Source organism: Elephas maximus, chromosome 5 (genome assembly GCF_024166365.1).
Source record: "Elephas maximus indicus isolate mEleMax1 chromosome 5, mEleMax1 primary haplotype, whole genome shotgun sequence".
Taxonomy (NCBI): Eukaryota; Metazoa; Chordata; class Mammalia; order Proboscidea; family Elephantidae; genus Elephas; species Elephas maximus.
The window spans coordinates 46,005,798-46,028,839 of NC_064823.1; the positions used below are offsets into that span (position 1 = coordinate 46,005,798).

At 37.4% G+C, this 23,042-nt stretch overlaps 1 protein-coding gene across 1 annotated transcript in view; it reads right to left on the minus strand.

Moving 5' to 3' along the window:
- Positions 1-22,969, minus strand: part of GSTCD (glutathione S-transferase C-terminal domain containing) — a 237,538-nt gene extending 214,569 nt beyond the window's left edge. Inside the window, exons 1-3 of the mRNA XM_049885577.1 lie at positions 22,884-22,969; positions 14,316-14,756; positions 13,249-13,716 (exon numbers count right to left, since the gene is read on the minus strand). Coding sequence (XP_049741534.1) covers positions 13,249-13,716; positions 14,316-14,735 — 888 coding nt within the window. The 5' untranslated portion in view covers positions 14,736-14,756; positions 22,884-22,969. The remainder of the gene's footprint in view (positions 1-13,248; positions 13,717-14,315; positions 14,757-22,883) is intronic.
- Positions 22,970-23,042: the final 73 nt, after the last annotated feature.

The following is a 23,042-nucleotide window of genomic DNA, read 5'->3' on the forward strand; positions in this document are numbered from 1 at the left end:
TTTTATGTTGAGGTGTAGTCCATACTGAAGGCTTTGATCTTCATTAGCAAGTGCTTCAAGTCCTCTGCACTTTCAGTAAGCAAGGTTATGTCATCTGCATATCACAGGTAGTTTATGACTGTAATACATATGCCTCTGAAATAATCTGCAAGGCTGCTTTAGCAGTTGCTACTTATCTTTTCTATTTTTTAAAAAATGATATACTTTTGCCAATGCAGCTATAGATTTCTCATCAGTTTGGATTACCTACCAATCGATGGCACTGGGTTTTTTTAATACTAATCCTAAATATTTGTGATCTTTCAATTTGACTCACATCCTCTCAAGGAAACTATAACTCTTCCATTTAGAAATATTAGATACGAAGCTGTTGTTGTTGTTAGGTGCCATTGAGTTGGTTCTGACTCATAGTGTGACGGTTAAGATTGTGTGTTAACTTGACTGGGCCATGATTCTCAGTGTTTTGGCAGTTGTGTCACGTGTGATCACTTCCCTGTTGAGATTTGATATGTGATCACCCCCATGATGGGATCTGCAGTTAGTAGCCAATCAGTTGAAAGGGAGTTTCCTTGGGTGTATGGCCTGCATCCAAACATAAGCCAACGTTCTGGCTTTGCCTGCACTGGATCTTGCAGCTGGCTCCTGTTCATCAGACCTCCGATTCTTGGAACTTGAGCTAGCAGCTTACCTGAGGTCTTGCTTACCAACCTTGGGATTTCTTGATCTTCACAGCCTGTGAGCAAGAGCCTGCTCTCTGACCTGTCAGTCTTTGGCGTGCCAGCCCCTGCAGCTACGTGAATCAGGAGAAACTTTGTGGTCTTGCCTGCCGATCTTGGATTTCCTGGATCTTCACCAGCCTGTCAACAAGAGCCCTGCTCTCCGACCTGCTGATCTTGGGTATGCCAGCCCCTGCAGCTACATGAATCAAGAGAAGCCTCTATCCTGATTCATGGACTTGGGACATTCCAGCCTGTACAACCACGTGAGCCATTTCCTTGATATAAATCTCTTTCTATATATATTTATATCCTTTACTGGCTTTGCTTCTCTAGAGAATCCAGCCTAAGACACATAGCAATGCTACCTAAGTACAACAGAACGGAACAGTGCCCAGCCCTGTGCTAACCTCTCTATCATTGTTATGCTTGAGCCCATTGTAGCAGCCACTGTTTCAATCCATCTCAGTCTCCTCTTTTTCACTGACCCTCTACTTTACCAAGCATGATGTCCTTCTCCGGGAACTGGTCCCTTCTGATAACATGTCCAAAGTACATGAGACAAAGACTCGCCATTTTTGCTTCTAAGGAGCATTCTTGCTGAACTTCTTCTAAGACAGGTTTGTTCATCCTTCCGGCAGTCCGTGGTATATTCAATATTCTTCACCAACACCATAAAAACAAAAACCAAACCCAGTGCCGTCGAGTCGATTCCAACTCATAGTGACCCTATAGGACAGAGTAGAACCACCCCATAGAGTTTCCAAGGAGCGCCTGGTGGATTTGAACTGCCGACCCTTTGGTTCGCAGCCGTAGCACGTAACCACTACACCACCAGGGTTTCCTCACCAACACCATAATTCATATCAATTCTTCCATCTTCCTTATTCATTGTCCAGCTTTCACATCCTTATAAGGCGATTGTAAATACCATGGCTTGGGTCAGGCACACCTTAGCCTTCAAAGTGACATCGTTGCTTTTTAATACTTTAAAGAGGTCTTTTGCAGCAGATTTGCCCAATACAATGTGTCCTTCAATTTCCTGACTGCTGTTTCCATCATTGATTTACAATGAATAGGTCATTGATCTTGCAAAATTCTATCATGCAATCTCTTGTGTCCTTTCTATCACCAAGGCCATATTTTCCAACTACTCATTCTTCCTCTATGTTTACGACCGGTGCATTTCAATCATCAGTAATTATCCAAACATGCATCTTGATTGCATGTTTGATCAAATTTAGACTGCAAAAGTTATTTGATATGTACATAGTTTCAATTTCGAGACTCCTTGTAGTATATACCACTGATGTATTTTGCAGAGTTCTTAATGTAAATTTTGTAGCTCGCTTAAATGTGAATTACATGGAAATGGAGGGGTTGCACTCTTATTAGTAATCTAAAGTTCTTTTCTTTTTTTTTTTTTTGAGAGAAGCTATCTTTCTTGAATGGATTGAACTATTACACAGAAGCAAACCAATAGTACTTTAACATAATGTAGGAAGCACCTTTCAGTTTCATATTAAAAAAGAAGGAAAAGATGGTTTATGAGGTTCAAAGAAAAGTTCACTAAATTGAGATAGTAAAAAGATAAAAATATAGATATTCAAAATCAAAAAAATAACTAGGACTATTCTGAGGATATTTTTATAAAGCAGCACTCAAAGTAAGACTTTCTATACAAATTAGAAAAATGTGAACTCGTTACCCCTGACGTAAATTAGAATCTTTTCGTTTTCTTAGTCAGATGCTTTCTCCCTAGCACTACCTTGCTTCTTTGAGAGGCACTGAATGTTGTTTCCATAGAAACAGTTATAATGTTATAATGTCACAGACTATGACTTATGATTATGTACAGACAGATAAGTAAAAAGGTCAATAGAATATCTCTACAAATTTATGAGGGGCCTTTTGTGTCTGTGTGCATATGTGTGTATGTGTATACATATTTCTATTATATTTAGAACAGGGTCTGCTACATAAAAAAAACACTACAAAAGTGTTTGATAAATAATAAAACAAACATAACAAAATCCTTGGTTGAGAGTCAGCAACGTTTGCTGGTTCAAGAAGAGGTCGGGGTTGAAAATATAGACTTGAGAGCCACTGGCATATGGCTACTACTCAAAGCCATGGTCCTGGATGGGATTACATGTGTGGACTGAGAGGAGATGGGGCCCAGTCCAGATTTATGGGCATTCCAAAATTTAAGGTCAAGCAGAGGAGGAGGAGGCAGCAAACTAAGTTAAAAAGAATGCTGATGTGATCTGAAGAAAACAGGAAAACTTTCAAAGAAGCTAACAGAAGAAAGGAGTGTTCAAGACGGACATGGTTGACTGTGCTCAAGTTAAATGAGGCAAGAATGGAAAAGTGACTTTGGGATTTGGCAAAATAGAGGTCACTGGTAATCTTAACAAACTTAGTCACAGTGGGGTATAGGTATAATATGAATTAAAAATAGAATGTGAAGTAAAAAAGTATAGACAGACTATAGATATCTCAAGATGTTTTCTTATGAAGGGGAGTAAAGACATGGCACAGTAGCTGGAAGGAGATGTAGGGTTGACAGGATTTTATTATTTTAATACTGGGGATACTAGGACATGTCTACATACTGCTGGAAAAACCTAGTAGAGAAGGAGAAATTGAAATGCAGGAAGGGGAGGGATAACTGGGAGAGCAAAGTCCTTGAAAAAGCATGAGGGGATGAGATCCAGAACACAAGTACAAATATCGGGATTTATGTTTAATTCTCTTTGAATACTCCAAGCACCTAAACTACTGACTTGTAAATAATATTCACTCTATTGAGTGGATGAACAAATGATCAAGGAATCATTTATTACCTTTAAAGAATAATCCCCTAAATTAGAGTTTTTTCAAACTGCTGGTTATGATCCATTAGAAGATTGAAAAATCAACATAGTGGCTTTTTAAAAAATGAAATGAAATAAAAAAATGTCAGAGTACATAGCATGGAGTAAGGTGGGTGATTTTGCAAGTAGTTATAAGTATATCTGTGTGTGTATGTAGGAAGGAGCCCAAGTGGTACAAGAGTTAAGTGCTCAGCTGCTAACAGAAAGGTCGGTGGTTCAAACTCACCCAGCAGCTCTGCAGAGAAACCTTTGGTGATCTGCTCCCATAAAGATTACAGCCTAGAAAACCCTATGGTACAGTTCTACCCTGTCACATGGGGTCGCTATAACTAGAAAAATCGACTGGATGGCACCTAACACATATATGTGTTATTAATATGACAGAAAGATGCATGTTAGTATTTGTATACTCTATCATCTTGTAAAATATATTCTTTACTGAGAGTTAGAGCATCCAAGTTTGAAAAGCATTGTCCTAAATGGTACTCTGGGAACCAAAAAATTTATAATTATCCTCAAAGTTCTTAGTTGCATGAAAATAGATTAAGTGCTAAGGGAATTGAGTTTATGACATGATAAATTAATCAATCAATTCAGAAATGTCATCATTTCCTCATCTTTCCTTTACTCTCCACAGTATTGATTTATTCTTATTTGTTAGATGAATAGGGCATCTTTCTTTCCTTTTGAAAATAAGTTGTGATTAAATGACAATGATTCATGTTTAAAAGAAATTGAGGAATTTTAGTCTGCATGACAGGTCACCCCATTTAATCAACACGCCAGGCAGCTCTACTAATACCCAGACAGCTCAGGAGGTAATAAACCACACTCATTACACTCAAGAAAATATATTTAAAGAAGGAGCTAATGAAAAATGTGTGAGATGAAAATTAAATTTGTTCCTAAGAAATAATGGAAAAAAAAAAAGTTACCTGTCTCATAAGATAAAGCAATTATAAACAACAGAGATCTTTAAGGATAAGAAAATAAGAGGATTTATTTTTAAAACAATAGTAAGAAATAATTGCTACCAGAAACACAAAATGAAATCTAGTAGCTTAGTTGTTAAGAGGAGAAAAATCTGTCTGAATAAAGAGAGAAGCAAGATGTTATATATATCCATCCAAACTATCTTCATCTCTTTCCAATGACTTAATATAGAACGTATTTTGTGCTTATTTACTGCATTTTCTTAGACATGTCTAGTCTCTATAATACATATAATAACCAACAAATGTTTAGGTAGGCAGTGTAAAACAAAAAACCCAGTGCTTCAGGGTAAAATAGCATAAACAACCTATTTAAATGGCAATAGAATTTCAGTTCTTAATTTATATGAAATGTACTTATTTGGTTAAAACTGAAAACTTTTAAGGCCTGATGCATAGAAAAGATACGGAAAATACAAATTAACCACTAAGTAAGTAGAATAAGTATTTTTTTTCAAGATGCCAGCCAATAGTGAGATATCTATTTTTATGTCAAATAGGATGCTGAAAGATATTTAGTATAGGTATTTTTGCTCAAAAATCAATTTCTTCAAAAGAAGAATGATGTTACTTCAGCTGATAAAGATGTCTCATACTTTAAGGGAATGTAATTCAAAATATTAGAAGTGAAAATATAGAAAATGAAATCATAAGTATTCAAAAACAGAAAGATTCTATAAAATGGCAACTTCTCTGTCTTAAAACAAGAATAGAATAATCTTTTAATTAGTTCTACCAAAGTTTATGGGTTTACTAGCAGCAATTGAAAAAATACTAAATTTCCTGGTATCAAGGAGCAGCAGGATTTTGCCCTAGTACAGCTATTCATTACTACCTTTCCCATATGCATACTCTACTAGCTACTAGAAGATTCTAGCAAATGAATTAGAAGGCGAAAAACTTAAGAAGTGTGCGTTTTAATTTATGAGGAAGTGCTGGGCCATCAGGTGTTAACTTTGCAAACCAATATCCATCGAAGCGGAAGAGAAGGTTGGAGCAGGTGTATACACAACATCTCAGCCATTCTACTTGCTATTGTTCTGCTCCATTCTATTTAGCATAACTGGGTGTTTTCCCAGAAACCTGGTGACACAGTGGATAAGAGCTATGGCTACTATCCAAAAGGTCAGCAGTTTGAATCCACCAGGCGCTCCTTGGAAACTGTATGGGGGCAGTTCTACTCTGTCCCATAGTGTTGCTTTGAGTCAGAATCGACTCGATGGCAACTGGTTTGGTTTGGTTTAGGTGTTTTCCCTAGCCCTTGTAATTCTGACCTCTGGTAGTCCAAACCTTGGCTTAGTAAAATAGATTCTGTTCTTTTATGTCAATAGATTTATTTCTGTAGCTAAATATCCTGATTCCAGGTCCAACACTGTGTTTCTGATCCAAACTAGTAATTTGACCTTGATTTGTGACTATGAACTTGATCTTGATTTTGATCATTTGTACTGTCACTTTAATCAGCCCAATTTGTGGTAATGCAAGCATAAAGGCTTGGCATCAAAATCAATATATAAACTAAAAAGACTGTTTCATTACTCAAAATGACTTAAAGGAGTAAAATAAATATAAAATAAACAAGAACAAGACTTTGGCAAAGAAACATGAATTCCTGAAAAAGAAAATGTGCAGATTCAGGAAAAATACAAAAACACAAGAAAAATATTTTGAGAATTACTTTAAATATTAAATGTCAAAAGAGAAAAACTTAATCAGGGAATACATGTAATAGAAGAGGCTGAGTGTACAAGTTTTCTGTAAACTGAGGTGAAAAAAAAGTTCCTCACTAGTTCTTTTTTTTATCTTTAGAAGGAGATGCTGTTGTTGTTGTTAGGTGCTGTCGAGTCGGTTCTGACTCATAGCGACCCTATGCACAACAGAACAAAACACTGCCCGGTCCTGCGCCATCTTCACAAGAGTTGTTATGCTTGAGCTCAATGTTGAAGCCACTGTGTCAATCCACCTCATTGAGGGTCTTCCTCTTTTCTGCTGACCCTGTACTCTGCCAAGCATGATGTCCTTCTCCAGGGACTGATCCCTCCTGATAACATGTCCAAAGTATGTAAGACACAGTTTTGCCATCCTTGCCTCTAAGGAGCACTCTGGCTGCACTTCTTCTGAGACAGATTTGTTCGTTCTTTTGGCACTCCATGGTAAATTCAATATTCTTCGCCAACACCACAAATCAAAAGCGTCAACTCTTCTTCGGTCTTCCTTATTCATTGTCCGGCTTTCACATGCATATGATGTGATTGAAAATACCGTGGCTTGGGTCAGGCGCACCTTAGTCTTCAGGGTGACATCTTTGCTCTTCAACACTTTGAAGAGGTCCTTTGCAGCAGATTTACCCAATGCAATGCATCTTTTGATTTCTTGACTGCTGTTTCCATGGCTGTTGATTGTGGATCCAAGTAAAATGAAATCCTTGACAACTTCAATCTTTTCTCCGTTTATCATGATGTTGCTCATTGGTCCAGTTGTGAGGATTTTTGTTTTCTTTATGTTGAGGTGCAATCCATACTGAAGGCTGTGGTCTTTGATCTTCATTAGTAAGTGCTTCAAGTCCTCTTCACTTTCAGCACGCAAGGTTGTGTCATCTGCATAACGCAGGTTGTTAATGAGTCTTCTTCCAATCCTGATGCCCTGTTCTTCTTCCTATAGTCCAGCTTCTCGTACTATTTGCTCAGCATACAGGTTAAATAGGTATGGTGAAAGAATACAACCCTGACGCACACCTTTCCTGACTTTAAACCAATCAGTATCCCCTTGTTCTGTCCAAACAACTGCCTCTTGATCTATACAAAGGTTCCTCATGAGCACAATTAAGTGTTCTGGAATTCCCATTCTTCGCAGTGTTATCCATAGTTTGTTATGATCCACACAGTCGAATGCCTTTGCAGAGTCAATAAAACACAGGTAAACATCCTTCTGGTATTCTCTGCTTTCAGCCAGGATCCATCTGACATCAGCAATGGTATCCCTGGTTCCACGTCCTCTTCTGAAACGGGCCTGAATTTCTGGCAGTTCCCTATCGATATACTGCTGCAGCCATTTTTGAATGATCTTCAGCAGAATTTTGCTTGCGTGTGATATTAATGATATTGTTCTATAATTTCCACATTCGGTTGAATCACCTTTCTTGGGAATAGGCATAGATATGGATCTCTTCCAGTCAGTTGGCCAGAAAGTTGTCTTCCATATTTCTTGGCATTAGATAAGTTAGCACTTCCAGCATTGCATCTGTTTGTTGAAACATCTCAATTGATATTCCATCAATTCCTAGAGCCTTGTTTTTCTTCAATGCCTTCAGAGCAGCTTGGGCTTCCTCCTTCAGTACCATCAGTTCCTGATCATATGCCACCTCTTGAAATGGTTGAATATTGACTAATTCTTTTTGGTATAATGACTTTGTGTATTCCTCCCATCTTCTTTTGATGCTTCTTGCGTCATTTAGTATTTTCCCCATGGAATCCTTCACTACTGGAACTCGAGGCTTGAATTTTTTCTTCAGTTCCTTCAGCTTGAGAAACGCCGAGCCTGTTCTTCCCTTTTAGTTTTCCATCTCCAGCTCTTTGCACATGTCATTATAATACATTACTTTGTCCTCTCAAGAGGCCCTTTGAAATCTTCTGTTCAGTTCTTTTACTTCATCAATTCTTCCTTTTGCTCTAGCTGCTTGATGCTCAAGAGCAAGTTTCAGAGTCTCCTCTGACATCCATCTTGGTCTTTTCTTTCTTTCTTGTCTTTCCGGTGACCTCTTGCTTTCTTCATGGATGATGTCCTTGATGTCATTCCACAACTCGTCTGGTCTTTGGTCACTAGTGTTCAATGCATCAAATCTGTTCTTCAGATGGTCTCTAAATTCAGATGGGGTATACTCAAGGGCATATTTTGGCTCTCGTGGCCTTGCTCTGATTTTCTTCAGTTTCAGCTTGATCTTGCATATGAGCAATTGATGGTCTGTTCCACAGTCGGCCCCTGGCCTTGTTCTGACTGATGATATTGAGCTTTTCCATTGTCTCTTTCCACAGATGTAGTCAATTTGATTTCTGTGTGTTCCATCTGGTGAGTTCCATGTGTATGTTGGTGAAAGAAGGTATTTGCAATGAAGAAGTCATTGGTCTTGCAAAATTCTATCATTCGATCTCCAGCATTGTTTCTATCACCAAGCCCATATTTTCCAACGACTGATCCTTCTTCTTTGTTTCCAACTTTTGCATTTCAATCACCAGTAATTATCAATGCATCTTGATTGCATGTTCAATCAATTTCAGGCTGCAGCAGCCGATAAAAATCTTCTATTTCTTCATCTTTGGCACAAGTGTTTGGTGGATAAATTTGAATAATAATTGTATTAACTGGTCTTCCTTGTAGGCGTATGGATATTATCCTATCACTGACAGTGTTGTACTTCAGGATAGATCTTGAAACGTTCTTTTTGACGATGAATACACCATTCCTCTTCGAGTTTTCATTCCCAGCATAGTAGACCATATGATTGTCCAATTCAGAATGGCCACTACCAGTCCATTTCAGCTTACTAATGCCTAGGATATCGATGTTTATGCATTCCATTTCATTTTTGACGATTTCCAATTTTCCTAGATTCATACTTCATACATTCCAGGTTCCAATTATTAACGGATGTTTGCAGCTGTTTCTTCTCATTTTGAGCCGTGCAACATCAGCAAATGAAGGTCCCGAAAGCTTTACTTCATCCACTTCATTAAGGTCAACTCTACTTTGAGGAGGCAGCTCTTCCCCAGTCATCTTTTGAGTGCCTTCCAACCTGGGGGGCTCATCTTCCAGCACTATATCAGACAATTTTGCTCTGCTATTTGTAAGGTTTTCACTGGCTAATGCTTTTCAGAAGCAGACTGCTGGGTCCTTCTTCCTAGTCTGTCTTAGTCTGGGAGCTCAGCTGAAACCTGTCCTCCATGGGTGACCCTGCTGGTATCTGAGTACCAGTGGCATAGCTTCCAGCATCACAGCAACACAAAGCCTCCACAGTACGACAAACTGACAGACACGTGGGGGTAGAAGGAGATAAAACTAGAAGGAGATACATGGTTATTTTTATATTTCCTATCTGACTTGGGGGTGGGGGTTCTCAATAGGAATACTTTGGCCTCACTTGACACTAACCTAGTAAATCGTATTTAAACTTAGGTAAAATCAAATGCAAATCAGCTGAAAAGAAGATGGCCATCAAAATGTTGTTAGGTGGCATGGAGGCGATTCTAACTCATGGCGACCCTATGTACAACAGAGCGAAACACTGCCCAGTCCTGTGCCATCAACATAAATGGTCTAAAATCATCTTCACTCAGTTGAATCCAAATTTTTATTTGTTTTGTTGAGTTTGAAAGCAAGTGCTCACGTCTTCTTTATTGCTGTATCTTTTTTTTATATATATAGAACTCCCCATTATTTAAATAAATATTATTTATTGGTTTATCTTCCCCTACTTGGAAATCCTGGTGGTGTAGTGGTTAAGAGCTATGGCTGCTAACCAAAAGGTCAGCAGTTGAAATCCACCAGATGCTCCTTGGAAACTCTATGGGGCAGTTCTACTCTGTCCTCTAGGGTCGCTAACAGTTGGAATCAACTCGATGGCAATGGGGTTTTTACTAGAATATTAACTTTAGGAAGGCCAGGACTTTATCTATCATGTTCATCACTATATTCCTAGTGCCTACAATAGCGCCTGGCTTATACAGCATGCTGTCAATAAGTTTCTCAAATGAATGAATGAATGATGTGCTGCTAAGTCAACTCGTAGGGAATTAGAAACAGCCAGAGAAGCTAAGAAGATCAATACTATTTCATAATGTATCAAATGATTGACCTAAAGACTGAAGTTGGTAATAGAGGGAAGGTATCAGGAATAAGAAAATCTAGAAATCTTTTGACTAGAGAAAAAAAAACAGATGTTTTCTCTGCACCCAGGTCCATGAACACTATGACATTTAAAATACCAAGCAACATCTAAGCATTTCCTGAATCTCTTTCCTTTTCACAGCCTTTAATTCCTAAGCTATTTTGGTTTTCAGTCATGTTTTGTTTTCAATTTTGAGGAAAAGAGAAATATTTTTAAGAAAATGACAATCGATCGATCCCACCTAACTTAGTGAAGCACAAGCCTCCAAATACATAGATTTCATCAGAAGTCTTTTCTCATCTGTCAGTAGAAATATCTGAAGTGTTGATGATACATAATGAAGATGAAATCTAATTCCATAGTAGGAGAAAGGGTGAAATGCTTCAAAGAAGGACAAATGCAACTCTTAAAAACCAATTGGAAAGTTGCAAAGAGTTACAGCTTCCCATGCTCACTCTAATATTATTTTCACCCTGTTCTTTTCTCCTCCACACAGAAATATATATATATATATTTCTGTGTGAATATTATATATGTACTAAAAAAAAAAAAAACTCACCGCCATAGAGTCGATTCTGGCTCATAGCAACCCTATTGGACAGAGTAGAACTGCCCAACAGGGTTTCCAAGTATTGCCTGGCAGATTCGAACTGCCAACTTTTTGGTTAGCAGCCATAGCTCTTAACCCGCCAGGGTTTCCATATGTATGTACACACATATATATTTTGTTGTTGTTGTTATCGTTGTTAGGTACCATCAAGTCAGTTCCAACTCATAGCAACTCTATATACAACAGAACGAAACACTACCTAGTCCTGGGCCAACCTCACTATTGTTGTTATGCTTGAGCCCACTGTTGTAGCCACTGTGTCAATCCATCTCGTTAAAGGTCTTCATCTTTTTCACTGACCCTCTGCTTTACTAAGCATGATGTCCTTCTCCAAGGACTGATTCCTCCCGATAACATGTCCAAAGTATGTTAGAGGTAGTCTCGCCATTCTTGCTTCTAAGGAGCATTCTGGTTGTACTTCTTCTAAGACAGATTTGTTCGTTCTTTTAGCAGTTCATGGTATATTCAGTATTCTTTGCCAACACCATAATTCAAAGGTATCAATTCTTGTATATAACACACATGAATGTATGTATATACATATACACACACATACATACATGTGTATTACATATATATACTCACACACTCAATTTTTTAACAGTAGGACATTAGTCACTTGTCTAGGATATTGTAATTATCAAATAAAACCATTTCAAAAGTGATTTTCCTCTCCCAGTAGATCATTCTCCCTTCTATCCTTGGAATGAGTCAAAATACTCACACTGTAAGAAATCCCTCCCCAAATGAAGAAGTTGATGTACAAATTTTAATCTCATATGTGATATTACACAACCCTTAAAGATCCAAACTCTATTATTATTAGCATCAGGAAATATTTATGGATGTGTATATAATAATGTATTATATATCATATTATATATTTTTTAAAAATCCATTACTAAAATCTTGTGGCCCTAAACGTCTTTCCACACCAAGCAGAGAAAAGTTAACTTAGTTTGCCTAATCTATTGTGATTTTTCTCAAGATTTATTAATTATAATAACTTCTATTTATTGAGCTCCTTCTTATGAGCCATGCATTGACCCATGATTCATCATTTTACATACAGTACTTCTAAGAATATATTTCTGAGCCTTATAATATGTCTTCAAGGAGTATATTATCTTAACTTTATAGATGAGGATAATGAGGATATTATCTAAATTTTATAGATGAGGATAATGAGGCTTAGAGAGGTGTAATAATCAGCCCAAAGTCACAAAAAGCTGGTAGGTAAATTACAGAATCCGGATTCAAACTCTGCTCCAAGATCAGAACTCTTTCGACTCTAACACATTGTCTCCCTTATTAGGTCAACGTATTGAAGGTGAAGTGCAATTTCAACAAGAGGGGACTTTATCACCATCTTAATAGTAACTTGTGTGGAACAAGCCAAATCTCTGCAGGAGACATGGTCCCTCTTTCATTTCTTTTCAAGTAATAACTATGAAAAAATAAGAAGCCAACCAATGCTATAGCAAAAAAGGGTAGAATATCAATCTTTTTATCCAGTTTCTTTAGTGTAATCCATTTTCTAGTTTTCATTCTTTTCTCAAACTTAGGCACTTGCCTAAAGCCCCGGAATCTTCTCTTGATCCTAAAAGGTCAGACTTGCTCAATTCTGTCTAGTCAATGGTTCCCCTGACAGGAAAGAAAACTTTCCTCCTATATTCTCCCATAGCACAGGATAGGATAGCTAGCTACTTTAATCATATGCAGAACAGAGAAATACAAAAATAAGGATAAGCTATTTCTGATTTGACAATGCCTAACAGAACAAGATTAATATATTAAGGAACTAGTCAATTATAAAATATAACCGACCAGCTTTTTCAGTTTCTGTATACTGGGCAATTTGAAATTAGAAATCATAATAACTACTAATACTTTGGCAACACAAAATTAAAAGATATAATTACTAACATTTATTGAGTACTTGCTGTATCCCAAGCACTGTTCCCCACACTTTGTATGAATTATGTCATTTCTTCCTCACACTGATCCTATTCTGGCAGTTACTAGTATTATCACCATTTTACAGATAAGAAAAAAGCGACAGAGAGATGTAACCTGAACAGAGACATACATGATAGTACGAAGTGAAACTGGGATTAAAATCTAGGCAATATCATAGACCACCATAGAGTATCCCCTCCAGATAAAACCTTACCAAAAAATGATGAACACAGGGCAAGAGCACGATATCTGCCAACGTGAAGTAAAGCCCTTCTGCAAACACGTGCTCCAGAGGTGGAAGGTCAGAGGCTTTTGCTTTTCTGATGTGAGAAGGCTCCCTGTTGGCAGTGACTGGTTCTTCCTGTGCTGTGAGCTTTGAGAATGCCACTTCCAGTTCCAGGCTCTTGGATGGAGAGTCCAACTCTTCAGATGTTTCCTGATTACAGACCTTGCTCTTTGCTTCGTCCTTACCAAGGGAAAGTCCAACTCCAGCAGCCTTCTGTTGCTTCAACTTCTGCCTACGGAGTTTGTCGTCATTGTGTACTCTAACAGGCTCACTGAGTTTTTTCTCTAGCTGTAATATTTCTACAGGGATCGCCGAGGGCTGTTCAGAAGACTCTCTGAGGAAATTCTCAATAGCCAAAGGGATGGTGAGTTCACAAAGCCTGGTCCACTGACTAACCTACAAAACAAAATAAAAAAGAAATGAAAGGATACTTTCAACATAGCTTGAAGAAAAAGTATTTTCTATTGGGAAATAAGCCTGGTTTAGAGAATTTGTCAAGTGTTGGGCTGTATCATCTCTGGGCTAGGTTTTTATGCTACATCAGAGACACGTTATAGTGCTCCAGAAGTGATAACATTCCATATTGGGAGGTTCAGCATTCCTGTATCCTTTTACTGAATAAATATCTACTTCCCTAAGCCTTTAAAATAAAAAGAAATTAAAAAGCTGTTTTGAATGCACTGCTGCTTGGGCTCCTGTTTATGTATAAAAATTCTCTTTAAAAATCCTCAACACACATAAAGGATGAAAAAGAAGCAACTCTCTAAAAATATCGTAAAAATAATGTCTCCAAACCTCTCAAATTCTTATTTTCCAATAGTGCATTGAAATATTGGCACACATGAAGGGCTACTTAAACTATTTCATTGGTTTCTGTGGATTTTTTTTAAATAAATGAGAATTTGGGTCCCAACAGGAGGTTAAAATAATATTCAGGTGAATGTGCTACCCATCACTCTGGTTTTAAATAACAACGGCAGAAACAATATACTTACTTCAGCACAGGCTTTCAAGCAAGTCTTTTTAAAACCCAGTAGTTCCAACATTTCCTTCTTTGAGGGATCTGCTTCATATGATTTCTGAATGATGTACCTTAGTACAACGGCCAGTCCCGCCCTACAAAAATTGCCTGGTCTTTCCACCACTGCAGGTAAACAACAATTCTGGACTATTGGTGGAAGCTCTTCCCTTGAAATCATCTGTGTTTCAACATCCTGGGGCAATACATTTCTTATTAGGGAAATCTCTGTACTTTCTCTGGTGAGGACTAAGCAAACTTTAAAAATTTTGCAGTCACAGTACGACAACAAAAATACAGTTACAGATGTATGCAGAGGAAAGATGCAGCCTTCTGTTTGATGAGAAAAGTCCAGATAGAGATATTCTTCTGTAAGACTTTTCTCAATGCCTTTCATCTTCTTCTTTCATTGGTTCACCTGAAGCATAAATTGAAGTGGTTATAAGCCTTAAATTATAACGCAGAAACTAACATAATGAAAGTTTCAAAAGCAATGATTTGTGGTAGATAATAATCTACAAGAATTTGTTCTTGAAGAACGAGTATGTAGTTTCCAGAAGAAAGACTTGAACCCTGTGCAATTAACTAGTCTTGGGGTGATTTTACACGTCTTAGAGTGATTTTATACCCAGCTCCTTTAAAATATTCCTTGGGTGCATTGCCACAGAATGTCCCAATTAAGTACTTTGGTTTCTCACTGGAGGTAAGAACAGAGGAGATAAATAGAACAGGAAAGAAGAAATCAACCAAGAATACCAAGAGGTGTCTGGGGATAATAAGAGCCTAGAGAAATTTTGCCAAGGTTGGGCCTCCCTGAATGATCAACATTCCTCCCACGTGGCTTCTGTTTTATGAGCCTACAAAATAATAATCACAGAGGTATATTCATTTCCTCATGAGAAATGGATTCTCCTAAAGTAAGTGGACTTTAATATGTGTTTAGGTGTTGAGTATTGAAACACAATAGGAAAATGTTTGAATTTGCCCATAAGTATAGATAGCTGAAATATTTCAAACTTAACGTGTCCAAAATCAAGTTCCTTATTCTTCCCCACTCCCAAAACCTGCTCCCGTGTCTTCTCTATCTGTAGATGCTCAGGCCAAAAAAACCTTGGGAGTCATCCTTAATTGCTCTTTTCTTTCACATCCCCATAACCAACCCATCAGAAAAATTATGTTGGCTCTACTTTCAGTATACATCCAGAATCTGATCACATCATCTCCATTGCTTCCACTGTGATCTAAATTACCGTTGCCTCTCTTCTGGACTGTAGTATTGCCTCCTAGTAGGTTTCTCTGCCTTTTCTGTTCTAGCTTCTTCTAGTCTATTTTCAACACAGCAGCCAAAGTGATTTTATTAAAACTGTAGTAAGATCATGTCACTACTCCACTCAAAACCCTCCAATGCCTCCCTTCACACTCAGAGTAAGAGCCAAACTCCTTACAATGGCCTCCAAAGCCCTCTGTAATCTAATCCTACTATGTGTCCGGGTTCATCTCAACTCTCCTCACCTCTCATACTGCTTCAGCCAAACTGGCTTGTTATTCCTCTAAAACACTAAGCACATTCCCACTTCACAGCCTTTACACATGCACAGATGTTTCCACTCCCTTACCTCCTTCAGGTTTACTTTTTACTGAGACCCAACACATCCCCATCCGCCCAAAAAGCCTTTGTAACCCTTCTATGCTTTATTTTTCTCGACAGAATTTATCATTGTTATACTATATATTTATTATCTGTCTACTCCAATTAGAATGTTCCATGAAAGGAGAAATTTTGTTTTGTTCACTCCTATAAGTAGAACAGAGGAGCCCTGGTGGTGCAGAGACTAAGCACTCCACTAACCACAAGGTGGGCAGTGCCAACCTACCAGCCACTCTGGGAGAAAGATATGGCAGTTTGCTTCTCTCAGCCTTGGAAACCCTGTGGGGCAGTTCTATTATGTCCTATAGGGTCATTATAAATCAGAATTGACTCCACAGCAATATTTTTTTCTTTTTTTTGGAAACCTAGACCAAGGCCTGAAAACCCTGGTGGTGTAGTGAGTGGTTAAGAGCTATGGCTGCTAACCAAAAGGTCAGCAGTTCAAATCCATCAGGTGCTCCTTGGAAACCATATGGGGCAGTTCTACTCTGTCCTATAGGGTCGCTATGAGTCGGAATCAACTTGACAGCAATGGTTTTTTTTTTTTTTTTTTTCGGACCAAGGCCTGGCATATAACCAAATAGTATTTGTTGAATGAATACATGGATTAATACACACACTGGTTACCTTAAAGATGTAAACATGCACAATCTTGAGGTCAGATTATATGTGGGTGTTTTCAAGTCACACTCCTTAAGGCTTTTGTATCATGACTTTTTTGATTAATACATTGCCTGGGTCCAAAATTCTCCACGTTCTAATCCATAAATCGCTAGTCTAAAATTAACACTAGATGGCACTCTGTAAAAGCATTCGGCTTGGGAAGCATGTTACAGGAAGATGGTATATAAAGGAATTATTTAAAACTCTTTTAAAAGTGCATATGAAAATCACTTTTACTTTTAAGTGTATTTGAAAAGTTTGTGTACCCTGAATTTTAGGAAAATTTCAACATACTAAATTTCCTTTAATAGTCTAAATTCCCCAGTTTTTTTTTTTTTTTTAAATCAAAAGCAAGAGTCAAATACTTTTTTAAGCTTCTTGGTCCTTAACATTTCTATTAAACAGCAAATCATCCATTATAATAAGTGGGTATAGTTAGCAAAGTACTCTTAACTACCAAAATTTTATTAAGTTATATTTATTTTATTAAAACATAACAGATATGCACCATGAATTGTAACTTCTTTAAAAGATTAGCTGAGGAAAAATTATTTCAAGTAATTTGGAAGTAACAACTTTTTAACCCATGGAAACCTGAACTTATATTACCTCAGGGAGGGTTTTTGTTCGGCACCTAGAACTGATTTTAAAACATATTAAGGGGATTTATTAAAGTTTCCAGGCAAAAAGAACGAACCACACTTTGTAGGAATTGATGTCTCTGTGGAGTTTGCCCCTGGAAATGTACTGCTGATTAATTTACTAATCCTCTTAATTTCCTCTTCTGACAGTAAGATACTATAAAGAAGGTCCCTACGCGCTTCAACAAGGCAGATTTGAAAGAAAACACGATGGATCCCCTCACTTATCCAACAGTCTAGGAAAGAGTAATTATGAGACTAGTCTTGCTAACATTTTTTAATTCAAAGCAATGCTATGGTATTTTACAGTTTTTGTTGAATTAAGATATGTAGAAATATAAAAAATTAGAGTACATATATATTTGCCACTTTCTAAATATAAGAATCTTGAAAAGCGGCTGTTACATATTCTATAAACTCTTCTCACTGTGAGCACTTAATAAATGCTAAATGCCAACAAAATAGCAATAACCTGCCTATGGAGATCTCTAAAAATTAATGAGATGCCTGAAAGAAAATGCAAAGTACTGTTGATTTTTAATATAATTTTTTTTTCCAATGTAGTTGTTGGTGTTCTTTTCCTGAAAGATTAAAAATGTGACTTAATGATCTTGGAGTTTAAAAAAAGTTACTTCCCCTGGGCAATTTTTCCCCAATAAGTACTAACATATTTTCTAAGAAAACTTGTACAAATTTAATATGTTTTTGGCCTCCACTGGGTCTTAGTGTCTCAAGAGAGTAGTACATAGTATGTGTTCAAAGTTTACAAATATGCTAGGTAAAGAAACCCATCTGTTTTCCTTCCCCATTTCTACTTGGAGAATTCCATAGTTCATTAATTTCATGTCATGGCCTTTAAGAAGGTAGGTACTATAGAATCATCTTCTGGGTCTCCGGGGGCTTCTGGGGCAGAGCTCTCGTTACTCCACATTACACTCCTGCCAAGCACAGCAGTAGTGTCATTTGCTCTTTCTCTTAGATTTGACAGGTACCATACTGCAACTGATACTGAGGAGAAGTGAGAAAGCAGAAGGCAAAACCCACAAAACTCAAGAGCTGAACAGAGCTGGTAAAGTGTGTATCTTCTCCCTGGACATGCCAGTTTGCTTGGAAAATCTTGCAGCAGAGGGACTAAGTAACATAAATCAAATATTGAAGCCTGGGTTTCTTGGGAATCTTCAAAGACATTTTTAAATGACTGAACTAGTCACAGGTTTAAGATTTTATGAATTAGGCTTTTCTGCATTCTCATTCTAATAAATATATCTTGGCTTTAATAAATTGAAACATTTCACATATGAAAAGGGAATGAGTTTTATGAGTGTTTTTTACTTTACCCCACGTATAAAGTGGGAGAATGAGAAAAAAAATAAGCATATCACTCCATAAAATAGATAAGGCGTTTTGAAAGTTTTGTGTTCAAAGTTCAAGTCGGGCTCTATAGCAACTAAATATTACATTATAAGTTGATAAATTATATATAAGAGATAATGCCAAGAAAATTATGTAAGTGCAGTAAAATATTAAGATTTTTTTTTTTAAATAAGACAATATCACTGCCTGGAATTTGCTAGAAATTTAATAAATGCTAGATGAATGAACAAAGCATATTATTCTAAATAGTATTAGATTTTATTGTCCATCTACTATTTGCTGACCACACAGAACATTTATACATTACTTCTAATCGTCACAATCCTTAAATACATTTTAATTCCAATTTATGGAAGAGAATTGTACATCAAACCAAAAGTATTTGTTGAACTATTAAAAGTATCTGTTTTGAAAACACTCAAAAAGTATTTCTGTAACATCAAATAGTGCTATTTTTTAAGTTTAGAATTTTATAAATTGAAGCATATAACTTTATTGCAGCAACAATTTCATCAAAGCAAAATTCATCAGCAATTAACAGTTATTCTCAGCAAGTGTGTTGTCTTAGTAATCCTTGATGAAAACCTCCATTCTGAGGGCATGGTTATTGGGCAATTTTCAACACTGGATTAAGCTGACAGTTGCTTCCTGATCCCCTTTACCATATCCTTCTCAGACCTTTCAGTGACCCATGGCTCAGTGCTTTGCCCTCTTCTCAATCTACACTCACTCCTTTGATCAGTGCCTTTCAAACTTTTTGATCATGCCACACAGTAAAAAAATTTTAAATTGCAACTCACTGCACATTGGTGGCCCTGGTGGCGCAGCGGTTAAAGCGATTGACTGCTAACCAAAAGGTCAGTGATTCGAAACCACTAGCAGCTCCCCGGGAGAAAGCTGTGGCAATCTGCTTCCACAGAGATTTACAGCCTTGGAAACCCTATGGGGTCCCTATGAGTCAGAACTGACCTGATGGCAGTGGGTTTGGTTTTTGAGTTTGCACACTCTGATCTTTTTTTTTTTTTTTTTCCACTCTGATCATGCAACGGTTAAGTGCTCAGCTGCTAACCAAAATGTTTGCAGTTCAAACAAGCCCAGCGGCTCCACGGGAAAGAGACCTGGCATATGCTCCCATGAAGTTTACAGCCTAGAAAACCCTACGGGGCAGGGACTTCATCTATTTTATTTACTGCAGTCTCTCCAACAACTTTTAGTTCAAGGAATGAGTAAATACACATAAACGAATATCAGTAATGACTGTAACGAGACTCTTCCTGAGCATTTTAGTCTCAGTACAGCATGAACCTCAATCTTCATAACACCATTCTTTTTTTTCAAATTAATGAACCTATTTTAAGGATCCGCCAAAGTGTAAATTAAATTGGAGAAACAGAATAATCTCTATGAGCTGAATGGGAAAAAGTATAACTGAAATCTAAACAAACCTGTAAATAAAGCATAGAAGTTTTGATGTGTATTGATATTCAGACAGGAGAACTAGGGATCTTACCAAAGTTTATATAGTTAGCAAGAATATATATACATCAAGAAATTTATAGTCATGGATAAGAGCTCAGACTCTTGAGCCAGACTGAGTTCAAATCCTGGATACGCTGTAGCTGTACAAAATCTTTTTTGTGCATTAGTTTACTCGTATATAAAATGAGTATAACACTATCTACCATACAGTGCCTTGTGAGAACAGTATCTGTGACATAGGAAGCCCTTAGTAAGTATTCATTATTGTTATAGTTGTTGTGCCATCTACTCAATTTTCGAATCATAGTGACCCCATGTGACAGAGTAGAAAACTCCATCACTATTATTATTTATTTATCCCCAAATTCCTAATCCATTAACACTATTAAAAAAAAAAAAAAACTTTTGATGGACAAAACCCAAACTATGCTTTTTATATTTCCAAACTTCTTCCCAGGAGAGGTAAGGATTCATGTTGAACTAAGAGGGTCATTTTTCAAATATGGGGGGGGGCGGGAAGTGTTCTCAGGTTAAAACCCAGGGAGTCACAAATGGTAGAATATAAAAGTGAAACCCTTAGTCTGCACATACTTTTTTATTATACAAAATAAATAGTTTGACACAGTTTACAAGTATAAAGATTTTATAAGTTAATTTTTCCTACAGATTAAAATTTAAATTTAAACTGGTTTAAATTCCCTCCTATATCAAGCTCTCAGCATTATCAATGTAAGAACTTAACCTGTGTTTTATACATTCCACAAAATGACACTAATTATTTGGTTGCAGAATCCCATTCATTCTTACAATACAGATTGAAAAAAAAAAACAAAACCTTGTCCCTAGAGATATACGTAGCAGCAAATTACTTTAAACATTAAAAGTTGAAAAAGGAAAAAAAAATGAGTTTCTTCAGAGCTCATTACATTATGTAACGTGAGGACAGTTAAGTCCTCAAGAACAAAATCCTATGATTAAATTAGATGTTTTCTCATGTGGAAAAGAAGTATTAAAGAAAAAAGTTTAAAAGTAAAAAGCTTACAGTAACCTTAGCCATAAGGGAAGTGTGTCAGCTTCTCACTGGAGAATCAGGGGATCATGTTACCATGGTATCATAATGCTTGCCACTCAGCCCGACCTCATAACTAAGAGATCCACACTGTGAATGCTAACATGTTTGAAGCATCAGCAGGACTGAAATAAAATTACTAAATTCCCACAACAAGCAATACTGGTGCCTGTTTTGATCTAAAAGCTTTAAATCCCTGCATTCCAAGTGTTAATCATAACAGAATTCATTAGGCTGCTTCGAATGCTTGAGGATAAAAAACAACATATATGCAGGGAACTATATACCACAATATATACAAGGCACTGGGTTTTTTTTTTTTTTTTCTTTTTTATATACCACAAACATTTCCGTTGCCTAGCCCCATAATTTGTTAGTGTCAAGGTCTGTTAAATCTTTGCTGTTAGGAAGGCCAACTGGATACACAGGATTTATACTTATTTCAAACTGCAGGTGAAGATGCAAAAGCTACCAAGTAAAAACTTAATGGGAACACTACATGGAGTAGAAGTGTAAAGAAAACAAAAGCAATGATCAAACAACTCTCAAATCTTGATATTTTAACTTATTTTTGAAGTTAGACATCTTAAAGTGATACTTTTGAGTATAACTCAACACAATTGGAAGTAACAAGTATGCTAAAAGCAATACTTAGTGTATGTACCCCATCAAAGTTTAAAAAGCAAAAAAAAAACCTCACAGCTTAATGCTTGATTTATTAAATATGACAGCAAAGCACTCAGTTATTGTGTTTTAACAAAGAATTTATTTTCACAATATTTAAATGATGTTCACGTTTTAAACTGTCATGTATCTAGTTCTTGCCAGCTTTTGCATTTTCTCCTGTCAACAGTTTCTATTGAAAACCTTAGGAAAAAAAATTAGAACACTACTCTCTTTATTAATAATTTAACCCAAGATATATTATTAAATGCTGGCAATCCCTTGGTATTCAAGAACAAGGGATGGGATCATGGCACTAAGGGATCATGGCATTAACGGATCCTAGCATTAAGAATAAAGGGGGAAAAAAAAAGTCACCTAATTCCAAAACTAGGTAGAAAATTGAGATGGGAAATATTTGTACTTTGATGCTAAAAAAATTTTTTTTTAAGTTCACGCAAGTTAAAACCAAGCTTTCTATCTTAGTTAAAAAAAAGAAGAAGAACACCGTTTTGACGGTGTAACATAAGCAAATGGCCCAAAATGAGGCAAGTCCTTTGGAGCAACGGTTAAGTAGTATTCACATACCACTGCTTTCTCCAATCAGGAAGGGCTGAAATGGAAAACCAAGTGTCAAAGAGAAAAAGTTAAAGCGTGATCTCAAAAGCCTTGAAACTACACTTAAAAGCAAACGCTCAGAGACCTCATACAGCTTCTACAATTGGAAGCTGCTCCTTTTCCCCACCAGCAGAAACCATGGGACCAGGGAAAACTTGGAAATGCCTAAAACTGAGAAGGGGCCCGAAGCCCTCCGCCCGTACACCCAGGACCCGTGTCTAAAGACGCCAAGACGGCCGTGGGGCTGGAGAAAAATCGGGACACTGATTCCACGCCCTCACCCTTCCCGCCCTTCCCACGCATCCTCAGCCCTGTCGACCCCCGACGCCAAGAGCAGTCATTGAAGGGTCGCGGGGGCTGGGGAGCCGGTGGCCCGAGCGCCCTCTTTACCTGGTCGCAGAGGCGGCCAGGCAGGGAGGGTGCGTGAGCGTGCCGGCGACGCGGGCTGCCTGCGCCTTCCCGTCCCGCCCCAGCCGAGATTCGGAGGCCGCTTCTGGGAGCCGCCTCCCGCGAACCACTAGCTTCCACAAGGGCCCAGAAAGAAACAGC